The sequence below is a fragment of the Apodemus sylvaticus genome, chromosome 5, assembly GCF_947179515.1.
Source record: "Apodemus sylvaticus chromosome 5, mApoSyl1.1, whole genome shotgun sequence".
NCBI lineage: Eukaryota > Metazoa > Chordata > Mammalia > Rodentia > Muridae > Apodemus > Apodemus sylvaticus.
This window is the reverse complement of record NC_067476.1, coordinates 101,769,473-101,791,078: the sequence shown is the minus strand read 5'-3', so window position 1 is coordinate 101,791,078 and position 21,606 is coordinate 101,769,473. Positions and strand designations below refer to the sequence as shown.

Genomic DNA, 21,606 nt, shown 5'->3' with positions numbered 1-21,606 from the left:
CGCCATCTCAACAAACAAACCCCAAAACAAAAACAGAAAAAAAAAAAAAAAACAACCTCAAACAAACCAAGGGGCGGGGGGGAGACAGTGGAGGGCTGGAGAGATGGCTCAGCAGTTAAGAGCACTGACTGCTCATCCAGAGATCCTGAGTTCAATACCCAGCAACCACTTGGTGGCTCACCACAACCATGTAATGGGTTCTGATGCCCTCCTCTGGTGTGTCAAAGCCAGTTACAGTGTATGCATACATTAAATAAGCTTTGAAAAAAAAAAAAAGACAGTGGAATTATCTAGGTCAGTCCTCCCAAACCCGTGTCTACCTTTACATGGTGAGGTTATATATGTATATATGTATATATATATTCATATATATTTGTTCATATATATGAATACATACACACATATATATTCATATATTAATACATTTGGAGCCAGACAAAACTGTAATCTCAGAATTTGGAAGGCCAAAGCAGAAGGCCAGAGAGGCCAAAGCTTTATGGCAAAGAGCTGTAAACCTAGCTGTTGGCAGAGCGGGGATTCAGAAGGATCACATGATCAAGGTCTGCCTGTGCTGCAGAGTGAATTCAAAGCTAACTTTGGCAACTTGAGATCTGGTCTCAAAATTTAAAAGTACCCCCTGCCTCCTCCCCCACCCCCCCAAAAAAAAGAAAAAGAAAAAAAAAAAGATTGGTTTTGTGGTTCAGTGACACAGTATTTGCATAGCATTTGTAAGACCTTGGAGGCCACTCTGGGCTATATAGTGATCCCCTGAGTCAATAAAGCAGCAACAAACAAGACAAAGATAGCAGAAATGGTATGTATCAGACCCGGTTTCTCTGTGTAGCTCTGGCTGTCCTGGAGCCTGCGCTGTAGACTACACAGTCCTGGCTAGGTTCGAATTCGCAATGATCTTCCTGGTCCAGCGGCCCTGGCTTGAAGCAGATCTTTGAAAGCTGGTAGAAGTCCCAGAGATGTAGAGACATCTTGCGATACCAACAATTTACTCTAATTTCATTTGGCAGTGGCGCTGTTGTTTAGGGTTTGACAAGAAAATCGGTAGAGGCCTCAGTCGAAAATAAAGACTGTTAAGAAAAGGTGTGTGTGTGGGGGGTGGGTGGCGTCCTTCAGGTATAGGCAGCGTGAGATTTGCGGAGCACATTCTGGGAGCAGCACCGGGGGACCCACGGCAGGGTAAAGTCCACCCAGCAGGGTCGGACACTACCCCGATGCGCCTTCGCCAGCTCCGGTACCCGAACAGCCGCTAACTGCCGACGTAGCCCCGCCCACAGAACCCGGGTGGGAGGCAGAGCCTTGTGCGTCATCTCCACGCGCGCCTCACCGTGCACGGGGCAGGTGGCACGCATTAAAGACGTCAAGATCATTGACAGCGTGAAGCCGAGGTGTCTGCTGCTGCCATGGTGGCTGGCTGCTGGGTAAGGGTCTGGAGTTGGTCTCCTGCGGGCCTGCGTGGCTTCGGGGGGCGCCGGAAGGCCGAGGTTGTGCAGCCGGCTGTGAGGCTGCCATGTACAGGGTGTCAGGAGGCCAGGGGCACAGAAGCCGGACTGCACGGGGCAGGGGCGCGTTGGATCTTGGCAGGGCGTCCGTCTGCGCCGGGGGCTGCGGCACCCGAGGGCCGGACCTGGGTGAGGCCGTGGCTAACGGGTTCTGCCTCGGGGGTGGAGGACCGGCCTCATGACTCTCTTGGTTCGCTCCTGTTTCGCTCCTGTTTCTTACGCCGACTGCAGGTACACTATGTCTAGATTAGGGGCCCTGGGCGGCTCCCGCGCCGGGTTGGGACTGTTACTTGGTACTGCCGCCGGCCTTGGATTCCTGTGCGTCCTTTACAGCCAGCGATGGAAACGGACCCAGCGCCATGGCCGGAGCCACAGCCTGCCCAACTCCCTGGACTATGCGCAGGCTTCAGAGCGTGGACGCCAGGGTAAGAGCACAGGTCATTACTTACTGATGACACTGGGGCTCGGGCTATCTTTCGCAGAGCAGGTTGGCAGTTCTGTGGAAAGGCAGAGTTTTAGAAAAACTTATCGAAAAGGAAAGCTGTGCCCTTTCCTCCGATTCCTGGAATGCTTGATGCAAGAAGACTGTAGCTTTCACTTTTAGTTCTGGTCATGCTCATGAATGTGTACCGAGGGCATTTGAGAAGTGCTGGGTGAGGGGTGTGTTAGGCAGAGGAAGGGTGAAAGAAGGAATAAGAAATAATTTCATTGGAATTAAAAGTTCTGGTGGCGTGAATATATGTATCCAGACATGAAGGGTGTTTGTAGAGTAATCCAAGTTTTAAAAATCCTTTTATGGAGAAAAATTCACAGGGATTGTGTAACTTTCTCAAGGTTGTTACAGAGTAAGTGGCAAAACTGGACCTGGTCATCCGGTCCAGTGTACTTCCCACAGCATGGGCTGAGAGCACACTCATGCAACTGAAGTCAAATGTTTGAAAGCCAGCAGTGACAGATGAAATTAAGTCATTTAAGCAAAGCAGCTGGGGCTTCGAATCCCTCCCCTTATTTGGGTAACAGAGGCTCCTGTAGCCCCCATTGGTTCTATGCTGATTAAAAATGTTTTCTCTGACCACTGTTCGCTCATATATCCTCTGATTCAGAGCTAACTGGAAATGTTAGTTCTGCAAGAGCTTCTGCAGACTTATCACCCTAGGTTGCAGCTGTCAGCATTTGATAACAGCTGTAACGTGGCACGGCCAGTGACCTGGCTTCCTCCTGTCACTTGTACTTTGCTCATTTGTAATTTTTTAGTAGTGGTCTGGCCTCCCCTGAGGATGGGAGAAAGCCTACACATTCTAAGAATCTTCCTTGCTGTACCCTGAGCACTGCTGGTCTGGATTTCTTTTAACAAGGGATATATGCACGTCTGCTCCATGGGATCCTCCTTCTTGAGTTTCATATTGTATATTCCAGTCCAGTTTCTTTAAATGTCTACCAAGTTCCTAATTCATCCACGCTCAGTTCAGGTTGAGCAGATTCATCTTGGTAACTGTTATTCTTATGGAGTTTGGCCAGTTTTTCCCCATGGATCTTTTCTTGATGACTGTTCATTCTCTTCTTTGCTCTGCTCTGATGATATTAATTATAGCCTCAAGAGAGGCAGTTACTATTTGTTTAGAGATCAGGATTTGAACAAACCCAGTTTTTGTTTTACTGGGTAGTTGGTATTGACTACCTGGTATTTAGCACTATAATGCCAGAGATTTTTTTTCCTCTTTGTATTTTTGAGACAGGGCTTCACATAGCTTAGGTAGCCTCAAACACTGTTTAGCTGAAGCTAGTCTTGAACTCCTGACCCTCCTGCCTCCACCTCTGAGGCCACCACTCCTGGCCAAAGGTTTTCTATGACTCCAGCAGAGCAGCTGCCCTGCCTTCTAAGTACCACACCCTTGCAGGCATTTTGCACTACTGTGTTCTAAAGGTTCTCCAAGCAGATAGTTTTTCTTTAGAGACTGTGGCCTTAAAGATTGTCTGTGTGTGTGGTGTAGACACACCAGTGTGTAAGCGTGCCACAGTGCCTCTGTGTACAGGAGCTGGTTCCCTCGTGTGGTGTAGACACACCAGTGTGTAAGCATGCCACAGTGCCTCTGTGTACAGAGCTGGTCCCCTCCCTCCCAAGTGCCACGTGGGTTTGTGCATTGAACATAGGTTGTCAGTCTCAGCAGCAAGTACTTTTGCCCACTGAGTCATCTCGTTGGTCCAGGTTTTTATGTTTGCTTCCTTTTTTTTCTGAATAGTGACTTGACTGTGACTTAGCTGTGAAATGTATACTCCCAGAGGCTCGAATTCTTTTCTGTGAATTCAACTCCAGGAGAAGCAAATGGCCCAGCATGTCTCATGCCTTTAAACCTACATAGTTCCAGGACACCTGGAGTTACACATAGACCCTGTCTCAAAAAAGCAGAACAAGAGGGCTGGACAGATAGCTCAGTGGTTAAGAGCACTAAATGCTCTTCCAGAGGGTCTGGGTTCAATTCCCAGAACCCACATGGCAGCTCACAACTGTCTGTAACCAGGGATCCAACTCCTTCACACATGTGGGGAAAACACCAATATACATAAAAACAAAAAAAACAAACAAACAAAACAAGAGAAGCAAGTGCTCTGGAATTCTAGGTTTTGTTTTTTCTCCTCATTCTATCTCACGGGTATCCATCTCCTGTTCCCCTTGCTTCAGTGGCACAGTTGCGGGCTATCCCAGGTGAGGCTGGAGATGCTGCTGTGCTGCCCAGCCTCCCACAGGAAGGACAGGAGAAGGTGCTGGACCGCCTGGACTTTGTGCTGACCAGTCTTATGGCGCTGCGGCGGGAGGTGGAGGAGCTTCAGAGAAGCCTGCAAGGACTGGCCGGGCAGATTGTTGGGGAGGTCCGGTGAGTGCTGCACATCACTGGTGTGGCTGGTCAGCGGGAGCGCATTCTGCTCTTTGTAGGTCTAAACAAGCCCATCCTATAGCTGCTAACATAGGGTGGAGGAGGCTATACATCTGGTTCCTTCTTTTCCCTGGTTAACCATCGTTGCTCCCCTGTGCCCCTTTGGCCTATTTAGGCAGCTCAGCCTCTCTTCTTCCTAGTTTAGTCTCAGGAGGTAGCCGGGCACTGCCCTTACTCTCCTGAGAGCAAAGACTCAGAATTTTCTCCTCTCTTGATCCTTTAATGAGGGGGGAGTGAGGAAAAGACAGGCTGTGTGAGTCCTAATGTGCACTCTGGGTTGGTGCCTGTTTCCCAGATCTCATATCGAAGAGAACCAGAGGGTGGCTCGGCGGCGCAGGTTCCCTTTCTCCAGGGAGAGGAGCGACTCCACTGGCTCCAGTTCTGTCTACTTCACCGCCTCTTCGGGGGCGGCACTCACAGATGCAGAGAGCGAAGGAGGGTGAGTTGTCTGTCCTGGAGGGAGTGTGGGTCCAGCCGCACTGTCCTTGTCCAAACACTATATCAAAATCTTAAACACAGGCCAGGCGGTGGTGGCGCACGCCTGTAATCCCAGCACTCTGGGAGGTAGAGGCAGATGGATTTCTGAGTTCGAGGCCAGCCTGGTCTACAGAGTGAGTTCCTGGACAGCCAGGACTATACAGAGAAACCCTGTCTCGGAAAAAAAAAAAAATCCAAAAAAAAAAAAAAAAAAATTTAAAACACAGTGCTGTAAGTAATTTTTGAAAAGTTGTGATATGACTGGATAGAAACAGCTTCCCCGTTTGTGTCATTCAGACCCGACATGGGACTGCTAGTGTGGTTTTGGTACACGTCTGTTATTTTTATGAGTTGACTTTTTTAATATTGTTTTTAAAAACACCTTTTATTTTACGTTTATATTTTGCCCATGTGTTTGCAAGTGCATTGCTTGTATCTCTGCTGCCTGCAGAGCCTGGAAGTGGGCGCTAGGTCCCGGGAACCATAGTCACAGATTGTCCTCAACAGCATTGTGTGTTCTGGGGCCTGAACTTGGGTCCTCTGCAAGAGCAGCAAGTGCTCTTCCACGCTAAGCCTCTCCTCAGCCTAGGGGCTCTCCTTTTCACTCCATTTTTAAGGGCATTTTCCTGGGTCATCACAAGTGTTTGAGAACTTCATTTCTTCTTTCCTTGAGCGGCCGAGCAGGGTGTGTCTGATCTGTAGGCCTGTCCTGTGCTCCCTTCCTCAGGCATTGTGCTCTTGCGCTCCTCTCAGGGTGTCTGGCCCACTCACTCTTGCCTCTGGACGCCCCGAGGTGACTCTCAAGTGCTCAGCAGATCTGATAAGAGGATTTACCATGAAGTAGGGCAGCAGCAAGCAGAACAGTCTCTCTCAAGTCTGGTCAGGGCTTTTTACTTTTAAACCAAAGCAACTTTCTGAAGCATTGGTCTCAAGGACAGTCTGATATCCTTGGTGGCAGCATCTGTGTATGTGGTGCTGGTGCCAGTCACGCAGCAGAGCTGGATGACTTAGAGGCTGGTTTTCCCACTGGGTGACCTCTGTTGACCTTTGTTTCTCCTTAAGGAATAGACATGTCAGATACTCGTGACGGCGTCAGGTCAGAGTGGCTGAGTTCACCAGAGCATGCCTGTGGCAGGCAGCTCCAAGTGAGGCAGGCTCTTGAGCAGACTCGTGTCTTTTACAGGCATCCCTTGTAACACTAGCTACCATTTAGATTTTACTTCCTCAGATAGTGTGGTAAGCACCTTAGTGGTATTTTTTCACTTCATACTCATGATAGTCCTGTGTACAGGTTCTCCTGTTCCTCAGATGGAGAACTTGAGCTTTTGACTCAGAGCAGTTACACAACGTCCAGCTCAGACTTAGCCAGGCTCCTGGAAATCCCTCTGTCCTAACAAGCTGGCTTACCTGTGATCTGAGGAGTGGCATGGTCTTCAGGGCACATAGGGCTTCTGCAGGCACATATGTGCCATGTAGCCCTGGCAGTCATTGGTGTTGACACGGATGCCTCAGCTCACTGCGCGGGAAAGGCCTGCAGCAGCAGTCGTTGTGTGGGCTTGTTTAGGGCTGCTATTTTCTCTTGCTTCCTCCTATTTTTCTCTTCAAGTTGAGGATCAACCCTTGAACCTCCCATATGCTAAGCGAGTGCTCTGCCTTGAGGTTACATCCCCAACCCTTCATTTGGCTTTCCTACAAAGATTAAGAATACATTTACTCTCCATTTTCATGTCCTGCCATTGGTCTTTAATGGAAGATTTTTTCCCCTGAGACAGGGTTTCTCTATGTAGCCCTGGCTCTCCTGGAACTCGAGCTTTTCACCAGGATGGCCTCAGAGCTTCACCTGTCTCTGCCTCCCGATTAAAGGCACGCGCCAGTACTGCTTGGCTTCCCGGCAGATTTTATCTCTGTTTAGGTGTCTCTTGAAGTAAGTTATTTGTTGGTGCCAAGGATTGAACTCAGGGCTTCACATACGTTCTGCACAGCCTCTTAATGAGTAAGTACCCCAGCCCAAACAAGCTGAATGTTGTAGTAGCTCAACAGTCCTTGTTTACTATTATTATTGTCTGGGTCTCTGGATTTGACGGATAGTAGAACTAAGGTTTTTGTTTTTGTTTTGTTTTGTTTTCAAATAGGGTCTTATTATGTAGTCCTGCCTGTCCTGGAACTCATTCTGTAGACCAGGCTGGCCTCAAACTCACAGAGAGCCTCCTGTCTCTGCCTCCTGAGTGCTGAGATAGAACTGGTCTTTTCAGTTTACCTACTAGTGCTGTGCCAGGAGGTGCGTCCTTAGCCCATGTTAGGGGAGGGGACAAAATTAACACATTTGGGTTGCAAAGAAAGAACTGATAGTGCTGGGACTAAGGTCATGCTTACACAGCCTGATGAACTCGATCACTTGGATGGAGACCGATGGTGGCATTTTATTTCTCATGTGTATGATCTATGTATACGTGTGTACCTGGAGGCTAGAGGAGGACTAAGGGCGTTCTGTTTCATCACTTTTGCTTTACTTCCTCCAGACAGGGTCTGCTGGGCTTGGGGCTAGGCTGGTGGCTAGCAAGTCCCAGTGAGCTTCCTATCTTTGCCTTCCATAGCATGGGTTGCAGGGACACAAGCCATCTGGCTTCTGGGGACTTGAACTGAGGTCCTCATGATTTTGCAGCAAGCACTCTTACCAGTTGAACCGTCCTCCAGCCCCACTGAACCTTTTTCCAGCCTTGGTATTTATGTGTGTGTTTGTGGCTATGTGCATTTCTGTGCACCACATACAGGAGCCAGTGTAGATTAGAAGGAAGGCACTGGACCCCTCAGAACTGGATTTCAGGAGGTTGTGAGCTGCTCTGTGAGTGCTGGAAACCGAACAAGATCTTCTGCAAGTACAGTTAAGAGTTTTTAACTGCTGAGCCGTCTCTCCAACTGAGCATAGACGTTTTTAAGATTTATTTTATGTGTATGAATGCTTTCTTCGCATGTGTGTATGCACACTGTTTGTGTGCCTGCTGCCTGCTGCAGAGGTAAAAGAGCATCAGCTCCCCTGGAATTGGAGCTATTGGATGGGTGTGAGACATCTTGTGGATGTTGGGAACCAAACCTAGTTTTTCTGCAAGGGCAGTAAGTATTCTTAACCACTGAGCCATCTCTCTAGGCCCTGGCTGACCTTTTTAAGAGGGAAGAACAGAAGGAGAGCTTTTCTCAAGCTGAAAATGTAAAACTCAGATCATTTGTTTGCTTTTACTATTTTTTGGGGTTTTTATTTTTATTTTTATTTATTTATTTTTTTTTTGATTTGGTTTTTGCGAGACAGGGTTTCTCTGTGTAGCCCTGGCTGTCCTGGAACTCACTCTGTAGACCAGGCTGGCCTCGAACTCAGAAATCCGCCTGCCTCTGCCTCCCAGAGTGCTGGGATTACAGGTGTGCGCCACCACGGCCTGGCTTACCACAGTCCTCTTAACTGATGATGATTTAAAGAAATTATACAGACTTGTAGGGTCAGCCAAATATGGTGGTGCATGCTGGTAATTTAGCACTCGAGTCTGAGGCAGGAGGACCAGAAGTTCAAGGCCAGCATAGAATTACAGTATTTGAGGCTAGTTTAGAATACTTAGACTGAGCCGGCCGGTGTCTTTAATTCATCAGCTCTCGGTGGGAACTGTTTCTCTTGCTTATCTCAAAAGCCTTGGGGCATGGCAACCAGTGAAACCCTGTCTGGTAGGTTTCCACAAAGACTGGAGGTAGAAGGCAAGGGGATGTCTTAAATAGTGTGAAGAACCCTGGTGCATAGCAATTCTCTTTTCAGGCTCTTAAAAGCCATCGTTGTTGCTGTGATGTGGGGCTTGAGCTTGGTGGATAGGACTTGAGGCAGGGCTGAGGTGCAAAGCTCTCCCTGTTAGCCTTCCTGCTTCTTGGGCTCTGTTTGCTCTCCCCCAGGTGGTGGCAAGGTCCCTTCTCTCCTCTTTAGCTGCTTGGCTATTCAGAGTTCTGGCCTTTGAGCCTCAGGGAAAAGGCGACAGAGCCAGAGCAGTGCATCCTGGGAGAGCTGGAGGTACAATCTACTATTTGAACTCCCTCAGCTTAGCTCTCCTCTTGTAGCAAAGAAAAATGAGGAGATTTCAAGCTGTCCACAGCAGTTGCATTACCTACTTTACTTTGGCCCTGGCCAGGCAGGGTGGAGACCATGGCTTGATTTTCTCACTTGGGCAGGTTTTTGTCTAAGCTCAGCTGGATTTCTCTAGCTTGCTCTTATATCGCCTCATTCCTCAGAACTCAGATTGGTTATGAAGTCTGGTACTTTTCCTTGTTCTGGTCCTTTAGTCTCCAAGTTCTTACTGCAAACTCCTAGGAGGACAGACACTAGGATGATCTTTAAATATCATGCATTTTTGTGGTGATTTTCAAGATAAGGTTTAATCCGTGTAGCGCTGGCTGTCCTGCAACTCAATCTGTAGACCAGGCTGTTCTTGAACTGGGATTAAAGCCACTATTGCCTAGCTCATGCAGGTTCTTGTAACTGATCTTTGAATGCTTTTCAGATAGAAGTTGCTCTAAACAGCAGGAGGCACATGCTTAGACTGGGGCTCCAACCATCTACCTTCTGTTGCCCTCTGGAGCCTCCTCATGAGGCTCTCTAGATGACAGTGTTTTTGCCTACAGCATTTGAGCAGATGTTAGGCTGTCTCTTGTGGGCAGGGACTCTTTTTCTTGTTTGATTTCTGTTGACCACAGGGAACCTGCCTTTATTCTTCACTCCGGGGAGGTTCGTGTCTGTTTCTGGTCCCTGGCCCATTTTTGGGTTTTTTTTTTTTTTTTTTTTTTTTTTTTTTTTTTTGATTTGGTTTTTTTTTCGAGACAGGGTTTCTCTGTGTAGTCCTGGCTGTCCTGGAACTCACTCTGTAGACCAGGCTGGCCTCGAACTCAGAAATCCGCCTGTCTTTGCCTCCCAGAGTGCTGGGATTACAGGTGTGCGCCACCACCGCTCGGCTTGGCCCATTTCTTGTATGATTTAACTATCAGTTTGAAGCGGCTTGTGGACAGAGAACTAAGACACTTGGCTTCCTCTGTGGTCTTGGCTCCTAGAAACCGCCTGGCTTCTAGCAGCCCCGGAGAAGTTATTCTAGAGGGTGCTTGCATCTTCCAAGTGACTCTCTGCTCTTCACCTTCCCCGGCTCCCTCTCCTGCCACTGAGGGTTGATTGTAGACTTGGTCACAGGTTCACAATTGAGAAAAGAAATTGGAGAACTGTGTGGGTGTTGCTTCTGCCTCAGAGGCAGGCTCCCACGCAGGAAGCTCCTGGCAGATGTGTTGAGAAGGAGGATTATCAAATCCCTAGCTCTAAAACATTGTCTTCCCTTGTTTTCTGCAGTTGGAGTAGTAGCTAAACAGAGGGATTTTATATTCAACCCTGACTAGCACACAGCACCTGGCTGCCTGGAAACTTCTTCTCTGATCATTTATTTCCCTAGCTTATAGTTCCAGCATTCGCTTGAAGACTAGTTTTTGCCCTTATATAAGAAATGATCTGTCTCAATGGACAATGCTGAACAGTCCTTCTTCTGTGGCTGGAGAACAAACCCTAGCTTTTTTGTTTGTTTTTGGTTTTTTGTTTGTTTGTTTGTTTGTTTTTTCCCCCAAGACAAGGTTTCTCTGTGTAGACCAGGCTGGCCTCGAACTCAGAAATCCACCTGCCTCTGCCTCCCAAGTGCTTGGATTACAGGTGTGTGCCACCACTGCCGGGCCAAACCCTAGTTTTGATCCAAGTAATCCCCTTCTTTAACCCTGTCCCTTAATTCTCTGCCAGTTATACAACAGCCAACGCGGAGTCGGACTATGAGAGGGACTCTGACAAGGAGAGTGGGGACGCTGAGGATGAAGTGAGCTGCGAGACTGTGAGGATGGGGAGGAAGGACTCTCTGGACCTTGACATGGAGGCAGCTTCCAGCCCGGTGTTGGCTGCCTTGGAGGATGGTGACTCCTCGGGCCTAGAGGATGTGCAGCTGGTCCTGCAGCAGGCCGATGAGCTGCACCGGGGCAGTGCGCAGAGCAAGCGGGAAGGCTTCCAGCTGCTGCTCAACAATAAGCTGGCGGTGAGACTGCCCCTCCCTGGAACCTGACCCTCCCAGGGGATGAAGACAGACCCACCCGTGGGGTTTCTAACCCAACAAAGCAACAGGGAAAGGAGATAGGGGTGAGAAGGCTGCTTCTGCACGGGTCTGCTAGGTAGCTTATCCTTTCCCAAAGAGGCCCTGAAGCTATTGGGCTGCTTACTGTAGCCTCTTGCATGGTTTCTGCCTCCTGTACAGTTCCAGGGAGTCTAGCCTCTCTACTGGGGTGGGGTTGGGGTGGAAAGGACTGGAACACTGGTGCCTGCCCCAACTCCACCACACCTGTTCCTTCAGTTTTCCTTGAGAGCTGAATCTGCCTGCCCTATTTGAAATTTCTATTTCAAGTGACATTGTGTAGGTCATTCAACTATTCCCTCTGGCTCACTAGCCGAACTTATTATGTAAATTCCCCCTTAAATTAGACACCACCCTCCACCCCTTGAGGCAGGTTTAACTAAGTAGCCCTAGTTGGCCTCAGACTCCTACAGATCCACCTTCCTCTGCTTCTTGAGTGCTGGTATTAAAGGTGCCTGCCACCGTGCCTAGCAGAATTTTCCTCTGTAGTAAACAATTTCATGTCAGCCTAAACTTCTTTTGCTGTGTTTCATATTTTGGAGTTGACCTTTCCTCCTGGTATTATTAGGAGACCAATATGTTCTTACCCTGTGATTGTGCAAGCTATCAGTCTTCAGTTAACTGCCTGATGTCAGTGATTATACCACTGTCTTGGAAACAACAATAGTGTTTCTTCATGACGGAGGAGACTCATTTATTCCTTTTTGGTCTGTAGTATGGAAGCCGACAAGACTTTCTGTGGCGCCTGGCCAGGGCCTACAGTGACATGTCTGAGCTTACTGAGGAGGAAAGCGAGAAGAAGTCATATGCCCTAAATGGTAAATGCTGACAGGTACCCGATGGGAGTGTAACCAGCTGACTGCAGATACAGCTGGCCCATTTGCTTGAGGCCCAGGGGAACCGCAAGATCTGTCAGGACAGGAATAGTATAGTTACTCAGCAGGGACAAACCCCCTTCCAGGGCCCTTTGCTTCCTCTGCAGATAAGGTTTTTGAGATACCTTAAAAGCACAGTCCGCTTTTCTGCTCTTCATACTGACCGAGTAGCATAGGTGCTTGTCCTATTTAATGTTTATGCCATGGTCACATCGGTCTTTGCTTTGACTTCCCAACCAGAAAGAAGGGGTGCCATATCTTAATCAGAGGAAGCGTTTGCCTGCTGCTTAGGAGTTGGCAGGGCAGAGACTCTGAGACCGAGTGTAGTATGTGTGCGAGCACCTAAGAGAAGCAGTTTGGGAGATTGTTGCTGGCTTCTATAAGTCTCCAGGATCCATTTAGTTAGTCTGTTTCCTAGGGCTCTGTTTTGGAAGCTAGAATCCAATTGAACTGCCTTGTCAGACATAAAGTGAGAGAATTTAGAACTTTAAAAAAAAAAAAAAAAGATAGCCTGGGTGTGGCAGCTCACACCACAATCCCAATTCTCGGGGGTTAAGGCAGGAAGACTGCTGTAAGTGCAAGGCAGCCTAAGTTACACTGTGAGTTTCAGGTTCAGTTATTACTTAGTTTTTCTCTTCAAAAGTTTCTGCTTTCAGCTAGGTGTTGGTAGCATATACCAGTACCCAGCATTTAGGAGGATTTAGGCCAGCCTCAACTTCATATATGAGACCACCCTGCCTTAAAAATAAAATTCTTGGAGACAGGTTTAACTGCTCTGAAACTGGCTACATAGACTGGGCTGGCCTCCAACTTTATTAGCAGTCCTTTTCTTCTGCCTCTATCCCTGAGGGCTGCACCACTACACTCAGGGAAAATGCTGTGGTGTTAAAGAGATGACTCAGTAGTTAAGACTGGCTGCTCTTCCAGTGGTCCTAGGATCAGTTTGCAGCACCCACATGGTGGCTCAACGATTGTAACTCCAGTTGCAGGGGATCAGATGTCCTCTGGTGGCCTTTTCGGGCATGACACACATGTGGCGCACAGACATATCTGTAGGCAAAATATGCCTAGACTTTAGAGATTTACTTCTTAGATTTTAGGTGATGGTTCTGATGAGCATTTGTCCTGAAGTTTGATCATTTGGCACCAACAACTCAAAGGATTTCCTTTGACCATCTTTCCCCGCTGCCCACTGGACTTTATTCTTATTAAAAGTCTGAGCTGGATATGGTAACACATGGCTGTGACCTCAGCACTGGGGAGGCCATGGCAAGTGTACGATCAGCTTGGTGTACATAGTGAGCTCCAGGCCAGCTAGGCCCTTCAGTTTTCCATGAAGATCTTGTGACGAGGATGGATTAATGATCCAACCCACACCTTTTTTTGGATTTTTCTATTACCTGTCATGATTTTATTGACACATATGCACCATCATCTCCTGGCTCTGGCAGACCTGCCAGTGCTCATCAACATAAGATACCTCTCTGTCTTACAACAGCTGAGGCTTTTGTTTGTCTTTGAGACATCATCTCACACTAGGCTCGAGCTCCTGATCCTCTCCTCTGCCTCTCAGTGCCCAGATTACAGGCACACATTACTGCACCCAGACAGTGTTTTAATATAAATCCAAGATAGAACAAGCCAAATGATCATGGGTAGCCACTTTCCTATAAAGCAGGTTTTTTATTTATTTTTTACTTATTTATTTTTTGATAGAGTCTTATGATATGGCCCAGGGAACTTGTGATCCTCCTGCTTTAACCTTCTGAGATCTGGGATTACAGGCATTTGCTCCACTGGGAAGTTTATTTGTAGGCATGTATGCTACGGTGTACATGTGGTTATTAGAAGACAATTTAAGGGAATAGAACTCAAGTTGTCAACCTTGGCAGCAAGTGCCTTAATCCACTGAACCATCTTGTCCCTCCCTTGGGAGTCTAAATAAGCTTTGTTGTTCTGTAAGACTCCCTTCTAATGTGAGACTGTTGACACCATTGGATGTAATTTTAATTTCTTTAGCTTACATACAATTATATTTGCTTTTCTTTTTTATATTTCATCACAGGGTTTCTCTGTGTAGCCTTGACTGTCCTGGAGCTTATTCTGTAGACCAGGTTGGCCTACTTGCCTTCGCCTCCTAAGTGCAGAGACTAAAAGGCGGGCACCACCATTACCACCCAGTTTATATTTGTGTTTCTTTCCAATTTTCTTTCTCTTTCCTCATGAGAGTTTGGGTGTGGATCCCATCTCTGTCTCCCAAGTGCTGGGATTACAGACTGCTGTGTCCATCTAGGACATGGATGCTGGGAACCCAAACTTCAGTCCTCACACTTACACAGCAAGCACACCATCCTCTTAGCCACCAGCCCTGATCCTACAGATCTTCCAGACATTTTAAAACATGGTTTACTTATTTTTATGTGCACTGATAGGTGTTTTGCCTACATGTTTGTCTGTATGAGGATGATGGATCCCCTGGAACCTGAGTACAGACGTACAGACAGTTGTGAGCTGCCATGTGGTGCCATGTGGGTGCTAGGAATATTGAACTTGGGTCCTCCAGAAGAGCAGCCAGCCAGTGCCCTTAGTCACTGAGCCATCTCTCCAGCCACCCCCAACCTTTTTTTTTTTTTTGGTTTGGTTTTAGTTTTTTTGAGACAGGGTTTCTCTGTGTAGCCCTGGCTGTCCTGGAACTCACTCTGTAGACCAGGCTGGCCTCGAACTCAGAAATCCACCTGCTTCTGCCTCCCAAGTGCTGGGATTAAAGGCGTGCGTCACCACCGCCCTGCTCACAAACCTCCCCCCCCTCCCCCTCCCCCAACCCCCCCCCCCCCACCTTTTTTAGAAGACAGTTTTGATGCGGAGTCCAGAGTAACCTCAAATTTATGCCTTTCTGCCTCAGTCTCTGAATGCTTGGATTACAGGCTTTTGCTGCCTCCACTGGCTTTTTAAATAATTTTATTAGCTTGGTGATGGTAGCACATACCACCTTTAATCTGCACTTTGGAGGCAGAGGCAAGTAGATCTGTGTTCAGGGCCAGCCTGGTCTACAGAGTGAGTTCCAGGACATCCAGGGCTACGCAGAGAAACCCTGTCTTGATAACAAAACAAAGGATTTTTATCAAACCACAAATACTTTTATGAATAAAATATAAACAATATATACAATCTCAGTGATACATAAACATCCCTAAGCCAGTTTAGTCTTTTCAGAATACAGTCTGTTGGAGACAGTTTCTGTTGGTTCCTTTTTCATATTTGAAATGCAAAAATTGACTTCAAGAATATCAAGTAGGAATAAAAAGATGGTGGGTTGGAGCCAGGCACAGCTGCTCATATGTAATCTCAGTTCTTGGAGCAGAATCTCAAGTTCAGGGCCAGTCTGAGCTACATGGGGGAAGCCCAAACCTCAAAACAAAAATGAACACAGAGATAGCTCAGGCTCATGCTGGTAGAGAGAATGCAATCAAAGAAGTCATTCATGTTTCCTGGACTGTCGCTTGTGGTGGTGCTCCGGCGGGTATTTACTCTGGGTCTACCTGTCTTCCAGGAAAAGAAGAAGCAGAGGCTGCTCTGAAGAACGGAGATGAGAGTGCTGCAAGCCACCTGTGGTAATAATATCCTGAAGTTTTAGGAAGAGCCAGAGTAGACCCTTTTCTTTACCCTGGCGAGAGGCAATTGCTTCAAGAGCAATTGCTCCCAGGAAGGGGGGAGCACTATTCTGAATTTCTGCAGGCCTCACTAAATCCTAGTCAGCGATCCCATCTGGGAGCTGTGCTTTGGAGAGTAAAGCAAAGGAAAAATACAAGCTCTATTCTGCTGTGGCTAAGAGGGTTGAATATCTTTTCAAGAGTCACTCTGGCCACAGCCTTGGTTCTCTGCTCTCCAGGGAAGCTGGGATAACTTGCATTTCCTGTCCTGCAAAAGCTCTTTCCCTAGCTGTGATCCTTTGCTGGTGGCAGACACTGGCTTCTTTGCTTGGTTTGCATGAGAAAAAGATGTGAGCTTATACTCAGGAAGTTCAACAATTGACTTACTAGCTTATTGGCTTGAGAGTATAGTGCAGTGGTAGAATCTTTGCCTCACACACATAAGGCCCTGGGTTCCATACTCAGTACCACACAAAAACAAACCCAAAAGACTCTCACAGTGAGTTCTTTTGTGGTCTCTAGGAGACACATTCTGCCAACAGGCATGTGCCAAAGCCTCATGTCTTGGGCCCTGATTCCAGCATCTGTCTTGGTTTTTTAAAAAGGTTCATTCTTCTTCCACTGTCCTCTGCTTTTCAAATCTCTACCCTCAGATGTAAGCTGAGAGGCTGTGTTTTTCCATCTATGGCTGAAACTTTCCGTGCAAAGGTTCTGCTCAGAAGCCAGGTAACTTTCTAGGTACCATTGCTTTCCCTGGGCTCTCAAGAATGAAAGCCTAGTCCTAAGGAACAGCAGTTTGGCCGGGCAGTGGTGGCACACACCTTTAATCTCAGCACTTGGGAGGAAGAGGCAGGCAGATTTCTGAGTTCGAGGCCAGCCTGGTCTACAGAGTGAGTTCCAGGACAGCCAGGGCTACACAGAGAAACCCTGTCTTGAAAATAAAAATAAAATAAAAGAACAGCAGTTTGGAAATGAGCCCCTATAAGTGTCCAATACAACCCCCTATCCCCAAAATATTTAGCAAATATATGAAGAAGAGCCGTGGGCACAAATATCCACTGTACTGAGTACTGTGGGAGAGCTCAGGTTGTAAGGTCTTCTGGTGTCTATGTTCGTGTGGTGCTGGGGACTGAAATCAGGGCCTTGTACAGTGAGTTCATCCTACCTCTGAATTCAGTTGTCCTTAAAGGTTTGTTTTGGGGGTAGTGAGACGGCTGAAGTAGATAAAAGCACTTGCAGGGCAAGCCTGGAGACCTGTTTCACCCTCAGAATACATGTCAACGGTGGAAGGAGAACTGGCCTCCACACTGTGTGTCATGGAATGTGTCTGCAGACACTCCAGGGCTAGAGAGAGAGAGAGAGTTCAGTGGTTAGAAGCACATAGTGCTCTTCCAGAAGATTCCACTTCAGTTCCCAGCTCCCGAATCATGTGGCTCATGACTGACTGTAACTCCAGCTCAAGCAATCTGATACCTCAGTGGACATGTGCTCATATGCACATAGCTATACACAGACAAACATACAAAGATCTTGTAAAGGTTGGATACTTTTTTTACAAAAAGTAAAAAAAAAAAAAGTGGAAAGTGCCTGGCTTTTCAAATGGCACTTGTCACTAAGCAAAGATCTTACATTTGCTAGGCAAATACGTAATTTACCCCTGAGCTACACTTCCCAGCCCCAAAAAGACAAAGACTGATTTGTTCTCCTAGCAGAGAGGATGTGGGGGGAAGGGCTAAAATAGACCTTTCTCCTCCTTTCCATTGGTTCCCAAGTTAACAAAGATCCTTAAACATCTTATTTGACCATGCTGAGAACATAATTCTTCCTACCTAATAATACACTATCTGTATGTTCTTTTTGTTTGTTTTTTCCCTAAGACAGGGTTTCTCTGTGTAGCCCTGGCTATTCTGGAGCTCACTCTGTAGACCAGGCTGGCCTCGAACTCAGAAATCCACCTGCCTCTGCTTCCCAAGTGCTGGGATTAAAGGCGTGCACCACCGCCGTCTGGCTATCTGTATGTTTTTTAAACTAGAGATGTCTTAATGTGCACACATCCAGAAGGTAGTATTCTTCTTGTAGTTTGATGCCAACTTTTCAGAGCCTCACATGATGGCAGATCACTAAGCTATAATCTATGTTTCCAAGTTAGAATGAAACTTGTGACTGGTCTATGGAAATAGGGACATTTAAAGATCCAGGTGAAGACCTTGTTGTTTTGTTTTATACAGAGGTTTTGCTATGGTAGTTCTTGCTAGTTTGGTACTTGCTATACTTGAGACAATCTTTTACGAGTGGTGTGATTACTGAAATGTGCTATCTCACCTGACTAAATGTTCTAATATAAAAGCAAGATTTACTCAGGGTGGCTAAGGAGAGAAAGGGCATTTAAAAAAAAAAAAAAAACAGAACAAAAAAACCAAAAAACCCAAAACACCTAGAGTTACTTTGGAGAATTAAGCCTACCTACCACTAAGTATTACCTGATACCATGAGTCTAAGCAGAGAGAATTATGTACAGAGAAATTGTGCGTAAGAGGAGTGGAAGTGTCCCTCCACTTGGCGATACACACTCTCTGCACTGATCGTCTCGTCCCTGCCCCTGAGCTTGCTGCTTCCCCCCTTAGGTATGCAGTGCTTTGTGGTCAGCTGGCTGAGCATGAGGGCATCTCGAAGCGCATCCAGAGTGGCTTTAGCTTCAAGGTGAGGACAGGCTTCTCTTCCGGTTCCTTGCTCCCTAGGCTGGCTTTCCCACAGCCTCAGTGCTTTGCTGCTTTTTTCTCAACAATGCTAGGTTTGATGTTAGTTTGTATTTCCTCCTCAGGAACATGTGGACAAAGCCATCGAACTTCAGCCTGAGGACCCCAGGGGTCACTTTCTTCTTGGCAGGTGGTGCTACCAGGTGAGCTGCAGGTTAAGGCCCAAGATGTTCCTGTCACCCATCTCCAGCAAAGTCTTCACATTCTTCCCAGGTCTGAACTGCCCCTGTTGTTGGTAGATGACCCTGTTGTATGTAGCCTAGAACCTTGAACTTGTGATTTTTCTGCTTTAGCCTAGGGGCTGCGATTACAGGTGAATGATACTTCTAGACTTCGTTTAATGCGGAACATTTTGTATTTACCATTCCCAAGCAAACTTTAATAGTACTGGCGACTAAATCTAAGTCACATGTGCTAGGCCCCCGGCTACTAAAGTTACGTGTTCCAATCCAAGAAACTCTATGTACATTTGTGTGTATATATATGTGCTTGTGTATGTGTGGGTGTACACAGACCATGGGAGCATGTGGAAGTCAGAGGACACCTAAGGAAGTTGATTCTCTCCTCAAACTATGAGCACTGCTCAGGTCTAGGGTTGGCAGCCTTATATTGCTGAGCAGGCCTGGTAGCCTGAAACTGTTTTTGGAGATGGGATTTCACATAGCCCCATTCTATCTGCGAACTGATTTCTCCTGCCTCTAGAGTGTTAGGATTACAAGCGCATGGTAATTCACACCTTCATTTTTTTTGATGGCAGGTTTCTCACTTGAGCTGGTTGGAAAAAAAAACGGCTACAGCCTTGTTTGAAAGCCCCCTTAGTGCCACTGTACAGGATGCACTGCAGAGTTTCCTTAAGGTATTAAGGGAAGGATGGGTGGAAGCTACAGTGTCTTATTCCTGGGACCCTAGATGGGGAAGACGTGTTTCCTAGTTGGGTATAATTCTATATTTACCTTCAGGGAAAATGAGCATTATATTGAGTTTAAAAAAATACTAATTCCCAGACATAATAAATTAATCTTGTGATTATTATATAGAGCTTTCTAGTACCGACACTTCAACTTGAATTTATGAATCTCTTAATAAAGTAATTTTCTTTTTCCAGGTTGAAGAACTACAGCCAGGGTTTTCAAAAGCTGGACGAGTATATATTTCTAAGGTAAATTTCACCTTTAACATAGATAAATACTTATAGTATTTATGGGATTTTCTTAACACTGAGGATTACAGTCTATGCTCTGCCACTGAGCCATCTATACCACTAAGTTCCTATTTTTGAGAGCTAATATTGAGTGGTGTGCTAGTAACCAGAGTCCCAATAGCTCAGACAACTGTTACCTCACAGCAATCCTCTTGCCCCTGCTTCCTAAATGTTTAGGTTATAGGTGTAAACCACCATATCTTTTCTTTGCTATCTCACTTTTGAGACAAGGTCTTGATATGTAGATCAGGCTGGCTTAGAATGCAAGAGATCCACCTGCTTAAGTTTCCTGAATTAAAGCACCATCATCCTCAGCTTCTGGGTACATACACATGGGCCTTTCTGATCTCTTTGTTGTTAAGTTTTTACTGTTCTTTCTTAGTGCTATAGAGAATTAGGAAAAAACTCTGACGCTAGAAAGTGGATGAAGTTGGCTCAGGAGCTGCCAGACATCACTAATGAGGTAAAAAAAAAATTTTTTTAAAGAATGTTTCAAAATGTAGGCTGGCTTCTGTCTGACCACATCCTCCCAAGTGCTAGGATCACATCAATATACAACCTAGGTGGTAACACTGTGTGGCAAGACCTGGGCACATGTGGTCAGGACAACCTTTGGGTATCAGCTTTTGCCTTTCACCTTGAGACACGGTTTCTTTGTTATTGGCCACTATGCATGCCAAGCTAGCTGGCCAGAGAGTTTTAGGGGATTCTGTTTTCTTATTGCCCTTAATAGCACTGGCCACAATGGCTGTTACTACACTTGGCTTTTATGTGTGGTCTGAGCTCAATGCACTCACACCCTAAAACGGCAAATGCTTTATTGACTGACATCTTCTCAGAGGCCTTTTTGTGCAGTGTTCTACACGCATCTCTCCCAAGGGAGGAGACAGATTGCATAGACTCTAAGCGATCATGGGAAAGTTAGGAAGACTGGTAACAGCTCAGTAGAAGAGTCCCTTGTCAACTTCTAGTGATTTGAGAAAAACTTAATTCTTGATTCTGCACTAGATTTGTTTTCTTTGTATCCTAGGATTCAGCTTTCCAAAAAGACCTGGAAGAATTGGAAGTAATTTTAGGATAATAATCACATTTCAATTACTTGCGGGCTACTACTTAAATGTGAAAAAGAAAATCAAGTTGCTTTTTTCCCTTGTGACTCCCACTGGGTTCAGGAAACCAAACAAGATGTCCCGGCTTCTGGAGATCTGACTGCTACCACCACCATCCCTCAACTTCTTATGTTATCAGTTAATTTATTCTAATCTCCTATCTTAATTTAAATTGGGGATGTACTTGCAGCTAAGGTTTCTGCTTTCCTCCCTCTTAAGTGAATTCTTGGAAAATCAAGACAGTATAGCCATAGGGTTTAGTGTGGACACAGCTGGGAAGGCCAAGGGCTGAGAAGGAAGTAGCAGAACCGTCTTCCAACTGACAGTGAGGTAGATGAGCTTCAAAGAGCCTCGGCTACAAAGCAAAGGACCTGGAATCTTTTTTTGCTAATATTCAGCACATTTGTTGTCCTTTAATGTCACACCCTGCCTATGAGGACAAAAGGAGCCAGCACAGGTACCGCCCTCCTGTACTGTACGCACTACCTGTATTCCTGGGTGAGGGCTGGACTACAGCATCTCGGGTTCTGACAGCTTTTGGGATGACAGCACTGGCAAAGGGTCTAGAAATATATTTTGAAAGTGATCTATTTGAAGAGGTGCCTGGAATATTTTTTGGTACAAATTTGAAATAAACTACATTTGATTAGAAGGATATTTTCTGTTTCTGTTATTTTTGACAACTTCAGAGTTCCTCTTCCTTCCAGAGGAAATTGATAACAAAAAACAGCTCATCAAACACTGAGACATTCGTATGTGTGAATGTATGTCATGTATGCTTGAATGGGAAGAGTGAATTAGGTCTGAAGCTAGAGTTAAAGCATCCTGAGCGACCGTTCATGGGTGCTGGGCATCAGACTCGGGTTATCTGGAAGAGCAGCAAGTGCTCTAAACTGATAAGCTATCCCTTCAGGAGTA

The 21,606-nt window shown here is 46.4% G+C and overlaps 1 protein-coding gene across 1 annotated transcript; it reads left to right on the top strand.

The window, feature by feature from the left end:
• The first annotated feature begins 1,322 nt into the window (after positions 1–1,322).
• Positions 1,323–21,345, top strand: Rmdn3 (regulator of microtubule dynamics 3). Its single transcript, XM_052183258.1, has 13 exons — positions 1,323–1,433; positions 1,746–1,939; positions 4,195–4,387; positions 4,743–4,886; positions 10,719–11,004; positions 11,813–11,915; positions 15,523–15,583; positions 18,247–18,322; positions 18,444–18,521; positions 19,136–19,234; positions 19,484–19,537; positions 19,962–20,042; positions 20,610–21,345. The coding sequence occupies exons 2-13, from the start codon at positions 1,753–1,755 to the stop codon at positions 20,658–20,660; spliced, it is 1,413 nt and encodes a 470-aa protein (XP_052039218.1). The 5' UTR covers positions 1,323–1,433; positions 1,746–1,752; the 3' UTR covers positions 20,661–21,345.
• Positions 21,346–21,606: the final 261 nt, after the last annotated feature.

Coding starts and splice junctions, on each gene's coding strand:
- Rmdn3 (XM_052183258.1), top strand. CDS start 1,753: ATGTCTAGATTAGGGGCCCTGGGCGGCTCCCGCGCCGGGTTGGGACTG. Junction 15,584..18,246: donor AGTGCTGCAAGCCACCTGTG/GTAATAATATCC, acceptor TTCCCCCCTTAG/GTATGCAGTGCTTTGTGGTC. Junction 19,235..19,483: donor CACTGCAGAGTTTCCTTAAG/GTATTAAGGGAA, acceptor TTCTTTTTCCAG/GTTGAAGAACTACAGCCAGG.